Here is a 17,503-nt window from a genome sequence, read left to right as displayed (position 1 = left end):
AGCCCTGGGAACACACCGGGCGCCCGGCCAATCCCAGCGGGGCGCCTGACGAGCTTGGAGCGAGGGAGAACATGACCTTGGGACGGGACCTGCAGGCAGCGGGTTTCCAGGGAGAGGAAGGAAGGGCATTGGAAATGAGGGTGGCAGTCCAGCTCCCGAGGCACAAACCTGGAAGGCCTAAGGACAGGAGGAGGCAGGCAGGTGGCCCCGGAGGCAGCTGCGGTGCAGCCGCGGGTGGCAGGTGTGCTCTGGCCGGGATCACCTGCCTTCCCCTGAGCGCAAAACCTGGGGGGAGAGGATGGGAGAGGAGAGGGTCGGGGCCAACTTTTAACTGCAAAGAAATGCAATTTAAAACAAGGAGGGATCTCTACCGCCACCTTTGGTTTTGGCAAAGATTTTTAAAGGGGGTAAGACAGCTTGCGCAGTGAGATCCTGGGGTTCCTATAGCTTTTCTAAAGGGCTGCCCGCACTACAGTGTTACCAGAACGTCTCATGTGCTTGCCCTTGACCTGGCTGCTTCACTAATAGGGATTTAGAGAGAGAAACCACTACCACATCCGGGCCAAGGCAGCTTTATTTCTACCCGCCCTGGTGAGAAGGGGGGAGGGGCTCAGTCCAAGCGGTGGGATAAACACTATGAAAAGCGTGGGCATCTCGGAGCCTCGACAGGAACTCTGTCCACGACAGAAGCCGAGTGAAAACACAAGTTTTGCAAGCAGCCCGGGTCCTATGACGTGGCTGAGAACAGCCCGGACCGCGTGCACCAGCCGTCAGCTGTGGCCGTGGCGGCGGGAACCGATGGGGACTTTCATTTTCTCCGCCAAATCCTTGTGCGGTAACCGCCCAATAATTCCGACAGAGAGACAGGGGCAAGCGTGGACTTTCCACACCACAGGGAGGGAGTGACCTTTAGGAGAGCCGAGGCTTTGTTCATGCACAGGTGCACTTATGGGGCGCCTGCTGTTTGCACACCACCAGCTCGGGCCGGGAGGGGAGGGGAGGGGGCTGGCCCTGGGAAGCGCGGGACCCTGGCTGCGGGCGCTTCCTGGATCCCGGAGATGGGCCGGCGCGGCAGCCCCTCTCCGGAGCGGGCGCAGGAGTCTGGGCCTCTCTGTCACCATCTCCTGCCACTCCTTTCCTGGCATGCACCAGGCTGTTTAATTCCTTTATGAAATTTCACCAAAGCCTCTCAAAAGTGTTTTTAATCCTGTAAGTTGAGGAGGGCCCCTCGAGCCACGTCGTATCAGCCGTCCCTGGGGCGGTGTGTGTGTGTGTGTGGGGGTGGATAAGGTCCCATTTCGTGCGTGGGCCCTGGAGTCAGCCGGGAGCCAAGGTCGGTTGGATCTATCTTCTTTTTTTTTTTTTAAAAAAATACATTTTATTGATTTTTTTAAAGCGAGGAAGGGAGGGATATTGAGTTAGAAACATCGATCAGCTGCCTCCTGCACACACACCCCCCACCGTGGATGTGCCCGCAACCAAGGTACATGCCCTTGACCGGCATCGAACCCGGGACCCTTCAGTCCGCAGACTGATGCTCTATCCACTTAGCCAAACCGGCTTCGGCGGGATCCATCTTCTTAGTTGTGTGATCGTGGACACCTTAGTGACTCCCCGGTCCCCTCCCCGGGCTGATATGGGCTATTTATAGGGCTGCCCTGAGGATTACACAGGGCGATAGCTCTAAGGGGCGAGCAGGAGCTGGGCGCGTGCTCAGCGCTTTGATGAGTTGGCCCACTTTTCAGAGGAGGCAGCTGAGGCTGGTAGCGTGGGGAATCTTGCTCTAGGCTCCGGGCTGGTGAAACCTAGAGCTGAGCGCCTGGGAGAGCCTCAGTTTCCCCACCTGACGCGCTCCCTCCCCGGGACGCCCCGGCCAGGCCCCGCCCCCGGCCCGCCGGGCGCCCGGAGGCTCCGCCCTCCCCCGCCGCAGCCAATCGGCGGCGGCGGCGGCGGCGGCAGTAGCCGTGCCCGCGGTCCCCCAGCTCCCGGCGCCGGGTCGCTGCTCGCTCACTTCGCCGCCGCTGCCGCCGCCGCCGCCGCAGCCCCCGCCGCGCTCCGTCCCGGACTCGGTAAGGCCGGGCCGAGGCCGGGCGCCGGGGGGAGGGCTGGGAGCGCTGCGGGGGTGGAGGCGGCGGGCTCCAGGGCGGGGAGCGCGCGGGGACTGCCGTGGCCCGGACGCAGGCGGGGGAGTGGGGGGGTCCGCCTTCTGAGCCTGGACCCGGAGGGGAACCCCCAGGATCCCTCTTGGACAACGGGGTCAGTAGAGAACCCCAAACCGGAGCGGGGCAGCGGCTCCCCAACTCCCCCCCCCCCCAATGGATTGGTCTGGGGGTCGATCCTCCCGGGGGTCTGTCTGCACGCGGGCAGGTTCCGCGCTGCGGCGGGAGGGATGCTGCTCGGCGCTCCGGACTTGGCCAGACGCCACGGGCTCGGGGCCAGCGGGCCGCCAGCGTCCTTCCCCGCCCCACCTCCACCCGCTCCCTGGGAGGGGAATGGGTCTGGGGGTGCGCCCGCCGGTCGTCGATCCCCAGGCAGGTACCGTTCAGGAGCTAGAGAGGGGGGCACGCTTGGTGTTCCGGGCGTGGGCCGGGCGACTCCGGCCTGGAGATAGTCGGGCCGCGGCTTTCTTCGCCCACCGTCTTCCGAACCCACCCTGCGGAGTGGATTGGTTAGGTCTGGGGTACCCCAGTCCATGCGGGAGGCAGGGGACCCTAGGTCCTCGGACCTCCGAGGGGCACCCCAGTCCCCCCCACTCTCCGCGCCCCCCCCCCCCGCAGTGCAGCCTCCAGGACACGCCCTTGGCGCGGGCGCCCCACGCATGGGTCCTGCAGGCCGGTCTGAGCGCCCGCAGCGGCCCGGATAGAGGGCTGGACCGGTGTCTCCGCCTGCGAACACCCATCCCTCCGGGCCATGCGGGTTCCGGGGCAGGTGGGGGTGCAGAACCTGCCCAGGGTCGCGCAGGACCGGGAGCTGCGGTGCCGGTGTGTGTGTGTGTGTGTGTGTGTGTGTGTGTGTGTGTGTGAAGGTGGGGGGACGGCATCACGTGACCAGGACCCACCGGGCCTGCGAGTTGGTCGCGGGCGAGTCCCTAACCCCAACTTCTCCCCCCACCCCCCGCGAGGCCCCTGCTAGTTTGTTTCGTTTTGTTCGCCGGGCTGTGTGTGTGTGTGTGGGTCCGCGTCTTTACAATGTAAATGGTGGCTGGCTCTCCTTACAGACCTAGAGAACAAAGATGACGACCGATTTTACTTTCATTTCTTTTTTAACACCGTCGGTGAAACATGCCAAGTAATTCCCCAGGTTGAAGACAGGCTTGCAGTCCCCCTGGGGCTCCGTGGATTATGAAAATACCCAAGGACAGATTTTTAGTAGAAAACCGGTAACTTTGTAAGTGACCGAAGGAAATGGAAATCAGTTGAACCTTTTGAAACGTGTCTTTTGTTACACCGTTTTTCTTTGCACAGGCGTCCGATTTCTGGTCATTCCAGATATTCAAGCATGTTTATTTCCTTATAAACCGCATGAATAAAATATGGCCGAACTCGCTGGTCTTTTATTGATGCCAGCCAGCGTCGCCCGCCCCTCACCCAGTCGCTTAAGGTGACTTGCAAGCGGGAGCGCCGCACAGATAGGAGGCCGGGGAGGCTGATAGCGCCGGCGGTGGAGGCCAGGGAGTATCTGGAGCCGCCGCGTCTGATTGGGACGGAATGCCGCATTGGGACCCGGGTCTGTCTGTGTGTCCTGCGGCTCTGTTTGCCAGCAAACGCCCGGTGTCCTCCCCGGGCAGCGAGGTCCCGCTGGACCTTGCACATTGATCGCCCTCCGAGAAGCTGTTTTTTGCACCAGAAACAGGGCCGGCCAGGGTTAGGAGCGCGCATACTTTGAAACTGGCATCGTGCACAGGTCAACATAACCTTTCGAGGATGTACTGAACGCAAACGGCCTAGCCCCGGGGGTGCCGAGAAGAAACCGGGTGCCGCTAAGCCCTTGGCCTTGGCTCGGCCCAGTGCTCACGGAGAGCGGCCAAGCCCGGGCCTGCCGGGAGTCCCGGGGCGCAGGCCGGCGCTTACGCAACCCCGGCCCGGCGTGCTCATTCATAGAAACGCCGTTAATTAGGCTTTCCGGGTGCGTCCCGGCGAGCCCCTTCCGGACGCGCTCCCGGCGCGCGGGGGCGCGGGGCTGCGTTCCCGGTGTGGGATGCCCCCGGGCACACCGAGTTCCTATCTGCCCCCGAGGCTGAGCGCACGCAGGCCTCGGCCTCCGGAAGAGGCACCGCGTTCCGCTCGCCGTCGCCCGGGTGGCAGCGCCGGCGACGCGCGCCCGAGAGCCGAGGCAGGTCTCCGGAGGCGCGGCGGGTGGAACAGGATCTGAGCGCCCGGGGCGCGCCGGGCCGGGGGCGGGGCTCCCGCTAACCTTTCCCCTACTTTTTCTCCGCCGTCACGTGACCCCGCGGCGGGCGGGGGAGGGGCGGAGTGTTTGGGGCGCCGCTGCTGGCAGAGCCTTGGAGGACGCTTTCCAGTGGAGCAATTAGGCGCGGCCCGAGCTCCGGAGGCGGTGGGAAGAAGGTGGGAGGCGGAAACGCGCGCGCCCGCTCCGGCCCCGAGCTGGTTCTGCACTTTGATCAGGAGCATTTTTTTTTTTTTTTACCCCTTGTTGGGGAAAAAAAAATGTTTAGTCACTCTGCATGGTTATTATTGGCAGGCCAGTGTTTTGTTGCCGATGGGAGCCTGGACTTGAATTCCCCGAGAAGTGTGCTTTTGAGAGTAACATTGTTATTCAAACTAGTGTGTTTAAAGTGTGTTTCAGAAATAACCTTCACGGTGGACGGAGGTTTCTACTCTCTTTGAGTGGCTTCAGCCAGGTCTTTTCTCGTTTCAAGATAAGTAAGTCCAAGGACAGGGTGCATGGGGGGTGGGGTGCAGAGTCGGCCTCCTCACTCGGGGTACCCTCTGCAGAACACACCACTGTTCCCCAGTTTCTCTGATGATTCCAGAAATAATCGAGGCAGTACAGGGAGTGCTTAAAAAAACAACAACTGTTACTTAACACCAGTAAGGAATGTTTTCTGCTGTTGGTTGGTAATACTTTGTTGCCTAAAAGGTGAACTTCACCTTTTACCCCAAACAAATACCAGGTGGATGCTGGGTTCCCAGCAGGCCCTGGACTCTGGCCAACGAGACCTGTTTGGGTGACTGGGAGCCTCAGAGTTACAGAATGTCCAGCTTTGCTCGTGTGTGTGGGTGACTGGGAGCCTCAGGGTTGGGAATGCCCACCTTTGCTCCTGTGCGTGTTATTTTTATGTCCTGCGCTAGTGTTCCCTGGAAGTTGATCATTGAAAGAAGTGGTGTGAGTGTGAGGCCTGCCCCTCCCGGTTGAATGGCAGGGTGGCCACTGGAGGGTTGGGAAAGAGGCTGGCTACTGCCCTCCTTCCCAAGGATTACCGACTAATGGTTGGCGATCTTTAGGCCAGTGGTGGGCAAACTGAGGCTCGCCAGCCACATGCGGCTCTTTTGGCCCCTTGAGTGTGGCTCTTCCACAAAATACCACAGCCTGGGTGAGTCTATTTTGCAGAAGTGTTGTTAGAAGAAGTTTTAAGTTTAAAAAAATGTGGCTCTCAAAAGAAATTTCAATCGTTGTCCTGTTGATATTCGGCTCTGTTGACTAATGCTCTCGGTAATAAGGGAAAGAATCTCCCATGCTCCTCATGGGGTCATTCACCCCCCTCCCCCACCCGTCCCGGGAACCGGAGGGGCCCTGGGTGCCCTCCGACTGTCTCTCCAGCCCACCTGCCACTTCTGCCTCCTAATGGCCCCTAAACTGGCCTTCCTCCCATTTCCCTGAGCCAGAGCAGCATTTGGATATTTGTCTGGAGGATGTTTGCGCAAACCATCTGTCCCCGGATTGCTGCGACCCCCTAAGGTGGTGGGGGTCCTTCGGGGCGCAGGAAGTTGGTGCCCGGTCAGGCAGAGGCAGTGGAAGCTGCTGGCTCCTTCCTAGCCGTGCACCTTGCTTTACCCTGTCACTGTGATCAGGGGCGTCTGGTCAGGGTACGAGTGAGCTCATTCATTCCCCACACCAAAGGGGACAGCTCCGCTCTCGCTCTCACCAGTCCTGGCTTCCTGAGGGGCTCCGCACACGCACAGCATTCCGAAGGCTGTGTTGTCCTTTCCGTTTCTGAGGTTTTAAGTTAGGGGTTGATTTGCTCTTTAGAATCCTTCGCCCCTTGTTAAAAAAATGAATGCATGTAGCCCTCACTGGTTTGGCTCAGTGGACAGAAAGTGTGTCAGCCTGCAGACTGAAGGGTCCCGGGTTCCATTCCAGTTAGGGGCACATGCCCAGGTTGCGGGCTCAATCCCCAGTGTGAGGTGTGGAGGAGGCAGCTGATCCGTGATTCTCAGCGTTGGTATTTCTATCTCTCCCCCCTCTCCCTTCCCCTCTGAAATCAATACATACACACACATATGCATATATATATATATATATATATATACACACACATGTATGTATTTATTTATTTTTTAAAGATAATGCATGCTTTGTGTTAAAAGCAAACATAAAATAACCCTACTTTTAAGGAATTGTCATGTGCTCTAAACTCTTTGCTTCTTCTTTTTTTTAAATATATTTTATTGATTTTTTTTTTTTTACAGAGAGGAGGAGAGAGGGATAGAGAGCTAGAAACATCAATGAGAGAGAAACATTGACGAGCTGCCTCTTGCACACCCCCTACCGGGGATGTGCCCGCAACCAATGTACATGCCCTTGACCAGAATCGAACCTGGAACCTTTCAGTCCGCAGACCACTGAGCCAAACCAGTTTCGGCTAAACTCTGCTTCTTATGGAAGAATTCCACATTTCTAAAAGTAGGTGTTTGCCACTGATTCCCCAGGTGTTAGCTCCTCCACTGCCCTTAAAAAGATTTAATGTGCACAGTTTGGGTTTCTTTCTACCTTCTCAAGCACACCTGGAGTAATAGGAGGTACAGTGAGGAATATGTAAAACAAATCAGCAACGCTGCAAAAAGTTAATGTCCACCGAGACATCACCTGTGGGTACTGAGAGAGGAAGAAGTCACATCCAGTGGCCGCCCACATTCTCGGAGGAGGGAGGACTGTTCCTTTGGGAACACCTACTGTGGACCTGGTCCCGTCACTCGCTCTCCTGTTGGTGTGAGGTTGTGGGTATCACACAGGCAGACGGTCCTGACTTATGGAGATGGATTGCCTAAGGAGTAGATGTTGTGTTCTGAGCGTGCTCAAAGTCGGCTGGGCTAAGCTCCGATGTTATTTTTATTTTATTTTATTTTTTCCTCACTTCAAGTTTTTCTTTGCATTTTTAAAAATATATATTTTATTGATTTTTTTATAGAGAGGAAGAGAGGGATAGAGAGTCAGAAACATCGATGAGAGAATCATCGATCAGCTGCCTCTTGCACAACCCCCACTGGGGATGTGCCCGCAACCAAGTACATGCCCTTGACCGGAATCGAACCCGGGACCTTTCAGTCCGCAGGCCGACGCTCTATCCACTGAGCCACACCGGTTTCGGCTGGTTTGCATTTTGACTGGATGTTTAATTTCATAAACACAAGCAAATGTGCCAACCGTTTGGCCTCCTTTTATTTATTTTTTATTATTATTTTATTTTTATTTTTTTTGGCCTCCTTTTAAATGCTCCGACTGCCTGCCTTCCGAGAGGGCTCGGAGACACAACAAAACGTGTCCGGCACCGGAAGCCATTGGTCGGCAGCTCAGGGCCCGTCCAAGGTGGTCCGCGCCGGTCCGCGCTGAGCGGGTCCCATCTACGCTCTCCGTCGCCAAGGCAACCGCAGCCGCGGGGAGGGAGGTGGGTGCGAACAGAAACTTGGGCGAGCGAGCGGAGCTCCGATGTTATTAAATGCGTTTTCAACTTAGAGTGGGTTTATTGGGATATTAAGTCAAGGAGCATCTGTACTTTACAAGCCCATAAACAGATCTTACGAAAGGCTGAAGTGACATTTTCTCAAAGGGGACACGCACACACCGGTGCATGTCCGGCTGAGGAAGGGGTGAGTTGGATCTGTGTCCTCCAAAGCCCGTCTCCCTCCCGTTTCCCCTGCTTTCCAGACCGCGGTGCCCGCACCCCCCACCCCGCGCCCACTGACTCAGTGCTGGATCAGCCGCGGAGGGTTCTGGGTTTCCATTTCCGCTTTTGGGAAGTGGTGCCCTGACCCCCGCCATCCTGTCACGGGTTTTACGAGGGCCCCGTGAGGCCGGCGTGGGAGTAGTTTTCAGGGCAGAGAATGAACGCAGGTCCTCACACACACGCAGTGCGGGGCTGCGGGTGGGTTGGGTGAGTTGACAGTGTCCTGCCCTGCCTCCACTGGAATGTGCAGTGTAACAGGTTCTGTTGTACTTCCGGGTGCAAAGGTGAAGAATGCGTGGGAAATTGGGGCACCCCCCTCCCCATGGTTTTAGAAACATTTGTGACAATGGCATCCTGGTAGGGGGAGAGACTGGGGAATCTCTGGGCAGGTGCATGCCTCTCCCTGCCATCATGCTTACGGGGTTCTTACCAAAAACGTGACCCTCAGTGACCTTTCCCCATTGTTGGTGTGGGGCAACATAGGCTTAACTTTGAATTTGCTTTATTTTTATCAACTCTTGGCAGACAGTAGCCTCGATGCATTCTAACAGCCGTAGAAAAATAGGATTCAGAATTCCCTGTATGACCTGGCTTGACTCTGCACATGTACTGGGCAAATGTAAATGGTTTACTTACAAGATACTTCATTGCAAGGAATTAGCTCTTTTAAAAATGCAACTGTTGCCGAAACCGGTTTGGCTCAGCGGTAGAGCATTGGTCTGCGGACTGAAGGGTCCCGGGTTCGATTCCGGTCAAGGGCATGTACGTTGGTTGCGGGCACCTCCCGGGTCGGGGGTGTGCAAGAGGCAGCTGGTCGATGTTTCTCTCTCATCGACGTTTCTAGCTCTCTTTCTCTCTCCCTTCCTCTCTGTAAAAAAATCAATAAAATATATTTAAAAAAAAATAAATAAATAAAATAAAAATGCAACTGTTGAAGGCCCAGGCATGAGTTGGAGATAAAATGTTTCATAAGTGAAAGTTCCCGCCCTCCCAGACACAAAGTGAGTTTTGAGTTTTGTAGGTGTTTGTGTCCACACTTTCAGCACAATCACAGAGCACCCCTCTGCATGTGGGGGTGCACGGAGGGTTCTCGCCCACAGAGTGGAGAGGGCCTGTTTCTCCTTCCTCCTGTTACTGCTAATTGTCGCTGTGCCTGACCTCTCGCCCTGGTCCGCGCCTGGCAGCAGGAGTGCCACATGCTGAGGGGGGAGAAGGGGTGGGAGAGGAGTCCTGCACAGGCGGGGGTCAGGGAAACCCTTCCAGACCCTTCCTGGTACTTTTCTGGAAGTGCTTTGGTAGCAGTGCCCAGGCCAGCCTTGGTAGACTGCATGGCAGGGGTGTGGTTTTCCCACGTGAGAGCTTGTACTTCCGGGGGCAAACAGAACCCTCCTGGGCGTTGCTCACCAGACCATACATGCTGGCCATGCATGCTGACTGTACATGCTGGCCGTGCATGCTGGCCATACATGCTGACTGTACATGCTGGCCGTGCATACTGACCATACATACTGACTGTACATGCTGGCCGTGCATACTGACCATACATACTGACTGTACATGCTGGCCGTGCATGCTGACCATACATGCTGACTGTACATGCTGGCCGTGCATGCTGACCATACATACTGATTGTACATGCTGGCCGTGCATGCTGACCATACATACTGACTGTACATGCTGGCCGTGCATGCTGACCATACATGCTGACTGTACATGCTGGCCGTGCATGCTGCCCATACATACTGACTGTACATGCTGGCCGTGCATGCTGACTACATGCTGTAATAACTGCATTGGCTTTCACTAAAGATAACGCTGCTCATTCTCCTCCTGGGCTTCTCTCAGTGTTTCCAGCGATGGTGGCCTGCGTGTCACAGGCTCGGGCTTTCTCCCCGGTGAGGGGCAGGGCTGTGCTTCTGGAGCCCCTGCTGGCACTTGAGCTGTGCTAAGCTGTTGCTCCCTGTGGGTACCATTTTCTTAGAGAATTTCCAGCACAGTCATTGACCTCGACGTGAGATGGGCCCGCTGCCAGCCGGATTCCTTTTTTTTTAAGCCTCACCAGAGGATATCTTTTTATTGATTTTGGAGAGAGGGGAACATCCATCAATTGCCTCTCCACATGTGCCCCGCCAGGGATCGACCTTTCGGTATACGGGACGATGCTCCCACCAGCTGAGCTACCCGGCGAGGCCGTCAGCCGGACTTCCGCGGAGGCAGGGCCAGCTCCCTTGGGGCGGGGACTTGTGCCATTCTGGCGGGAAGGCGGGCGTGCGAACGCTTTTTAGAGCTGGCACTGCCGCATGTGCAGTTACTGTACTTTTATTGCTGGCTGCAGTCATGTCATTTGGTTCCAACAGGGTGACCTAATTTTATATCTGTGTTGTAACTTTAGGAACCTTAAGTGGAATTTTTTTTTTAAGAGAGAAGGGGGAGAGAGAGAGAAACATCCATGTGAGAGAGGAACGTTGAACGTTGATCCGTGGCCTCCCATATGTACCCCAACCGGGGATTGAACCCGAGAAACCTAGGCATGTGCCTTACCAGGCATCGAACCGGCGACCTTTCAGGGCACGAGATGATGCTCAACCAACTGAGCCACACGAGCCAGGGCTGGAACTTTTTATGTGGTGGACTCACCACCTCATTTGGTAGGCCAGAGGGGTACCTGAGTCTGATGTCCCGCTCTGCTCTTTGCCGGCTCTGACCTCAGGCAAGTTTCTGGACCTCCAAGCCTCGGCCAGCGGGAATGACGTGGGCCAGTGCAGGTGAAATGTGATCCATTGTCCGCCACATGCCAGTTTGGTAGAAAGAATACTTTGTGTCTTGGTTGTTAATAGCACAAAATCTGTTTGCCACATCCATCTCCCTACGCACCTCCCCACCTGCCTGCCCCTGGCCTCTCTCCCTCTCTGTTCACTCTGTTCACTCTCTCCCTCTCTGTTACTGTAATGACTATTCTTGGGTCCCGCCCCCGTCCCAGGACCGGTTTCATTGTGCGTTTTATGTTGCAGAGGCGATTGCCACATCTCCCCTGGGCGAGCTTCGCAGCCTGGCACCACACTGCACTGTGATGACCTTTGACTTCTTTCCAAATAACGGGCTCCCTGTCCGTCAGCTCCCGGCTCAGGCCTGGGGCGGGGTGGAGGGTATTTGGGAAGGCGGAGGCCCCTGTCTGCCCGAGGGCCTGGCCTCCTCCAGGGAGACGGACCTGGCTTCTGGATTTTGGGGCAGGATCAGGATTTGTAGGCCGCTGGCCTCTGAGGTGGAAGGTTTTAGGTGAGGAGGAACTGCAGGTCAAAGTGAATGCATTTGGAAAGCACAGTGATTGGCCCAGGGTTCGGGCGAGGCATTGGGCAGAATGTTGAAGTTGAAGGTCATCTTACCAAAGCTGAATGAGCTCCGCTCCTCCTCCAATCACTCGTTTGACGCTCAGTGTTGGGAGCTGTCTGCAGCCCGTGATCTGATTCAGAGAATTAAACAAGGATGCGTGCGTGTCCTGGGGCTTTTTTTTTTTTTTTTTTTTTTTTTTTTTAATGTATTTTCATTGATTTCAGAGAGGAAGGGAGACGGGGAGAGAGATAGAAATGTCAGTGATGAGAGAGAATCATTGATCGGGGCTGCGTTCTGCACACATACCCCCTCTCCCCTCCACTGGGATTGAGCTTGCAACCTCAGTATGTGCCCTTGACCAGAATCAAACCTGGGACCCTTCAGTCTAAGGCAGAGGCTCTATCCACTGAGCTAAACTGGCTAGGGCCTGGAGTAGCTTTTAACTGGCAATTATTAAACAAATAATTGACAAGTATCAGTCGTCAGCAGGGAATGTGTGTTCCGTCCATGCCAGAAGCAGCTAACCCTGAAGAGAACTGTTGAGTGTTTGAGCCGATCTGACCACACACAGGACATGCCTGGGAGCAAGACCTCCAGTGCGCAGGCTTCTCTGCCGCCTGGAGATTAAGGAGGGGACGCGGAAGGTCACTGGAGGTGGGAAAAGCCGAGGAGGGGAGGGGAGGGGAGGACGGGATTGGTGCCTGGGGCTGTGGACTGACACGTCCCTGGAAAGGCGTGGTAACCTGGCTGCACAGAAACGAGGGAGGAGGCCTGCTCAGGGCGAAGGTGAACGGGAGGGTTACAGGCCTGGGGCCTGGCTCCCCACCGGGACCTGCGGTGGTTGGGGATGTGTGATCTGCTCACCCTGTGAGGTCACACGGTTCCAAGGCTGACCAGAGCAGGCCTGGGAGAGGGCGCTTCCAGGCGGGTGTGAGGCGGGTGTGAGGCCGGAAATAGAAAGGGATGGAGGACACAGACCTCCCCTCCGAGTCCCAGGCTGGCCCAGGTGACGGGAGACTGAGCATGGGGAAGTGGAGGGAACAGCTAAGAGCAATATGTTATGTGGATATATATACATAAATATGTTTTTATTGACTTCAGAGAGCAAGAGAGAGAGATAGACACATCAATGATGGGAGAGAATCATCAGCTGCCTCCTGCGCTCGCGCGCCCCCCCCCCCCCCACACACACACACCCCGCCCCATACACACACACTCTGAGGATCGAGCCCAGCTCCCCAGGCATGTGCCCTTCTCTGGGAATTGAACCCGGAACCTTTCTGTCTGTAGACTGACACACTATCCACAGCCAAACCAGCTAGGGCCCGGCAGGCTATTTTTAAAAATTGATTTTTAGAGAGAGAGAGAGAGAGAGAGAGAAATGAGAAACATCAACTTTGCTCCACTTATTTACAAATGCATTGGTTGGTTCTTGTCTGCTCTGACAGCGGCTCAACCCTGCAACCCTGGCATATGGGAACGGTGCTCTAACCACTGAGCTGCCCAACGGGATGGGGATGTGGATTTTTTTAAAATATATTTTATTGATTTTATATAGAGAGGAAGGTAGAGGGATAGAGAGCTATAAACATGGATCAGAGAGAAACATTGATCAGCTGCCTCCTGCACACTCCCTACTGGGGATGTGCCAGCAACCAAGGTACATGCCCTTGACCAGAATCGAACCTGGGACCTTTCCGTCCGCAGGCCTACGCTCTATCCACTGAGCCAAACCAGATGTGGATTTTTTAAAGAGATGTGGATTTTTTTTTTTTTTAAAGTGGTGATAAATGGGTCTTTGTTCTCACTCTGAAGCCTCTTATTCTGGGTCTGGGTGTTTCCCCGAGAGCCGATTAGCGAGAGGTGCCAAGTGCTCTGTGCGGACCTCGGAAATCTCTCTCCCGTAATGGCCCTCAGATGGCCTCCCGGTTCCCACGCTCTGCTGGGGGCTTCGGCCGCAGGTGTGTTCCAGGAAGGAGGTCTGTGCGTGCCAACTGCCGCCCCAGAGGTGGTTTCTGGAAAGTCAAGGTGCTCAGCCCTCAGAGCCAGGGAGGAGCAGCCACCTGTGTGTCCCGTCCCCGGGAGGCGGGGCCTCCGCACCCCGCTCCCTGCAGGAGCTCCTCCTGCCCATGTGAGGGGCAGCGAGTGACGGGAGAGGTTAAGCTCTCTTTTCCTCCCTCCGTATCTTCTCATTTCCTCTCTGTGACCTTCCTTGCCCCTTCTCCTTGCTCTTCGTGCCAGTCCATGCGTTCTCTCTGGAGCCACCTGAGAATCGGGCACAGGTGCAGGCGTGGCTCTGCCCCCAGGGAAGCCTCCTCTCTCCACCCCGGCAGATAGGTGCCCAGGCGGGGCGGGAGGGGGGGCGCATGCCTCCCAAAGCCAGCAGGTGCGGTGAGCGGGGCTCAGGGGGCAGTGGCGAGGCGGTGGGGTAAGGGGGCAGGATTCTTCCTCGGTGGATGTGCTTTGGCCTCTGGAGACGTGCTGAGACGTCAGCCTTGTGCGCGGGTAGAAGTTAAGCCCCTGCAGGGCCTGGGTTACAGAGGTGACACAGCTCAGGAGACAGGGCGGTGGCAGCAGCAGGTACAGAGTAAGACCATCGAGCACCTGGAGACCCGATGCAGGACGAGGGGCTGGTGCCGAGACTGCTGGTTTAGTTGTGTCCTGCCTGTGAGACCCCAGCCCAGCCAGCCCAGCCCCAGCCCCAGCCCAGCCCCAGCCCCAGAGGTGGTGGGGCGGCCACTCCCCTGAGGACTTGAGGGATCCCGAGGAGAGGCTGTCCAGGGTAGGTGGCCGGGATCCAGACCCAGGCCCGGCTGCCCGCTGGCCCCCGGGCCTTCCTCTCCCAGTGGGTGGGGGTTCCCAGCTGGGCTCAGCCTCGGCCTGGGTGGGTGTGCCTGGGACGCCAGGGAGAGCTGGCGACGGGGTCTCAGGTCAGCGCACCAAATGCTCACAGCTGCTCCCTCCGGAGGGGAGGCCGGTGTTAGGTGTTCCTCCTGTTTGCCGATGTCCAGACTTAAAGGCAGAGGACAGTCCCCCTAACTGGCCGTGATTTAACGGCCTGCCTCCTCCCACCCGGAGCTGCACCAGGCAGGGGGATTAGCTGCGGGGAGGGCACTCCAGGTGGCCTGGGCCTGACTCAGCTGCTGGCACTCCCGCCCTGTGCTGGGAGGCTGCTGATCTGATTGGCTTCTGCAGCTGTCCGTCTAGAGGGGCAGGATGGCTTTCCGCAGGCCTGGGAGCCTCGGTCAGAGCAGGAACATTCTCATTCTGGCTGCTTTCCAATGAGGCTGCGTGTTTTACATCCTTCCCCACCCCCTCCCAGCCCTCCTCACAGCCTTTCTGGTTGTGGCCATGTTGGTGGGGGTGACATGGCCTTTTGTTTTTCTTACGTGGGTTTAATTTATTCTGTATGTTATCCTCAACTGAGGATGTTTTCTATGGATTTTATTTTATTTTTTAATTTGGATGATTTTGAGAGAGAGATCAATGTTGTCGCTCCAACCAGCGGAGCCATGGCCAGGGCTGGCTGTGGTTCTGACCCTCGTGCTCCTGATGGCCACAGGGGGCCGCATTCCAGAGACCAATGCTGCTGAGCAGCCTGGGACTGAGGTGGCATTTCAGCTCATTACAGTTGCACAGGGAGTTTTCCAAGCCGCTTGGACGGCCGATCACTAATCCCGCTTCGGGCCGGAGGAGGGAGAGGCCGGCTCAGGACAGCCGTGGTGGCTACTGCAAAACAAGCAAGTCCCTCTGTTCCCCCTCGGGGACTCGCCTGGAACACCCCCAGCCTCTTCCTGGTCTTGCTTCCCTGGCCCATCCCTGAGGCCCACGCCCTGTGGGAGGAACAAATGAACGAAAGTCCGGTGCCTTTCCGGCACCTGCTCCTGGCACCTGCTCCTGGCATCGTTCGGTCTGGTCGGCTGAAGATTAGGCTAATTTGACTTTTGTAACTGGGCTTCTTTGTGACAGCCCCACCTCTGCACGTCATAGGCTTATGTGGGTAAAAAACGGGGAATTGTACACAAGGAGAAAAGACACCATGCAATTTTAGGTTCTTATGGTGCATGATAGCTTTTTCCTCTTAGCTGCCTTTTAATATATATATATATATATTGATTTCAGAGAGGTAGGGAGAGGGAGCTAGAGATAGAAACATCAGTGATGAAAGAGTCATTGATCAGCTGCCTCCTGTATGCCCCCCCCCCTCATTGGGGGATGGCCCACAACCCAGGCTGGAATTGAACCCAGGACCCTTCAGTCCACAGGCCAACGCTCTGTCCACTGAGCCAAACCAGCCCGTGCTCCTAGCTGCCTTTTTTTTTTTCTTCTTTTTTTTAATATATTTTATTGATTTTGTACAGAGAGGAAGAGAGAGGGATAGAGAGCTAGAAACATCGATGAAAGAGTCATCGATCAGCTGCCTCTTGCACACCCCCTACTGGGGATATGCCCTCAGCCAAGGTACATGCCCTTGCCCGGAATCGAACCTGGGACCCTTCAGTCCCCAAGCCGACGCTCTATCCATTGAGCCAAACCGGTTTCGGCCCTAGCTGCCTTTTTATCCACTTTGTCCACAGGCTGCTCTGTGCAGACCATTCAGGAGACGGTGGGCTCCCTCACCCTCCGGAGGCCAGCAGGTGGGGGAGGCCGTGAGGGCAGTGGCAGCCTCTGGGGCCGCGTGCCCCTGGGAGGAAGCAGAGGAAGCAGATGGGAGTGGGATGATGGGAGACAGAGGACAGGCTGTAGACTCTGAACAGCTCAGATGAAATGTGCTTTCGTTAGTGGGGCAGGGCTGGACTGGACGGGGGAGCCTGCCCGGGGGTCTGTGCTCTGACCCCCTGGGGCTTGAATTCAGTCCCAGCCTCTGGGAGGAAGTCTGACTCTCAGGCTCCACGCCCTGGTGCACCGGAGGCCAAGGTGAGGCCAAGGTGTCAGCCCACCGCCCGCTTGCAGATAAGGGTTCAGGGCTGTGGTGACTCACTCGTGGCCTCCAGGTGGAGGGCAGGGATGGGACCAGCTCTCTACCCCGCCACCTCTTCCCTTGTCAACTGGGTGGGGCCCAGGCGGCTGGCCGGGAGGGAAGTTGGTGGGAGGGTCAGGGCCAAGGGTAAGGACAAATTACACTCTATATAATCTATACAATCGTCTCCGTCTCCTCCCAGGAGATCCTCACGATGGCAGAGGCTCACCAGGCTGTGGCCTTCCAGTTCACGGTCACCCCCGACGGCATCGACCTGCGGCTGAGCCATGAGGCCCTGAAGCAGATCTACCTGTCCGGACTTCACTCCTGGAAGAAGAAGTTCATCAGATTCAAGGTGTGCAGACACTTGTTCAAATCCAGGGCGTCCCCCCTGAGGCACGGGGCCCTTCTCGGGGTGAAGTACCCATATTGCTGAGTGGTTTTTGGCACCTAATTCATATCTTCGTGGCGCCTAACGCTCATGTCACACCTTGACGTACATGGACTCGCTGAATTCTGGAAGACATTCTGGAGGCGGGTGGAGTCCCCTGTGGGGCAGGTGAGGGGGCTCCGAGAGGGTGAGCAGCCCGCGTGGAGGGAGCAGAGTAAGGACCGGTGCCTCCCCCCCACCTTCTGGAAACCGGGTGTTTCGGGCGAAAGTGCAGCCAGTCTGTCCAACAGGTGCCTCATGGGTAACGCGGTCAAACATGGGCAGACACGCACGTCAACTCAAGTGCAGCTGCCTTCGCAGGTTCTCAGTCCTGTTTCCTGAAAGAGGACAGTTAATCGCTATCTTAAGCACCTGTCTTGCTTTTAATTTAGTTTATTTAAAAAATCACAAAAGGGCCCAAATCGGTTTGACTCAGTGGATAGAGCGTCAGCCTGCGGACTGAAAGGTCCCAGGTTCGATTCCGGTCAAGGGCATGTACTACCTTGATTGCGGGCACATCCCCAGTAGGGGGTTGTGCAGGAGGCAGCTGATCGATGTTTCTCTCTCATCGATGTTTCTAACTCTATCCCTCTCCCTTCCTCTCTGTAAAAAAATCAATAAAATATAATTTAAAAAAAAAAGAAATGAACATTACTAG

At 56.3% G+C, this 17,503-nt stretch overlaps 1 protein-coding gene across 3 annotated transcripts in view; it reads left to right on the top strand.

The window, feature by feature from the left end:
* Positions 1-1,924: 1,924 nt before the first annotated feature.
* CPT1A (carnitine palmitoyltransferase 1A) overlaps positions 1,925-17,503 on the top strand; it is a 38,193-nt gene continuing 22,614 nt past the window's right edge. Inside the window, exons 1-2 of one of the 3 annotated variants that reach the window (XM_036427073.2) lie at positions 1,925-2,069; positions 16,618-16,770. In XM_036427073.2, the coding sequence (XP_036282966.1) occupies positions 16,630-16,770 (141 nt within the window). In that variant the 5' untranslated portion in view covers positions 1,925-2,069; positions 16,618-16,629. Of the gene's footprint in view, positions 2,070-8,724; positions 8,745-16,617; positions 16,771-17,503 lie in introns of those variants that run through there. The other 2 variants (XM_036427072.2, XM_036427071.2) reach the window with 2 other exon arrangements.

This window comes from Pipistrellus kuhlii, unplaced genomic scaffold (assembly GCF_014108245.1).
Source record: "Pipistrellus kuhlii isolate mPipKuh1 unplaced genomic scaffold, mPipKuh1.p scaffold_m20_p_9, whole genome shotgun sequence".
Taxonomy (NCBI): Eukaryota; Metazoa; Chordata; class Mammalia; order Chiroptera; family Vespertilionidae; genus Pipistrellus; species Pipistrellus kuhlii.
This window is presented reverse-complemented; position numbering and strand designations above follow the sequence as displayed.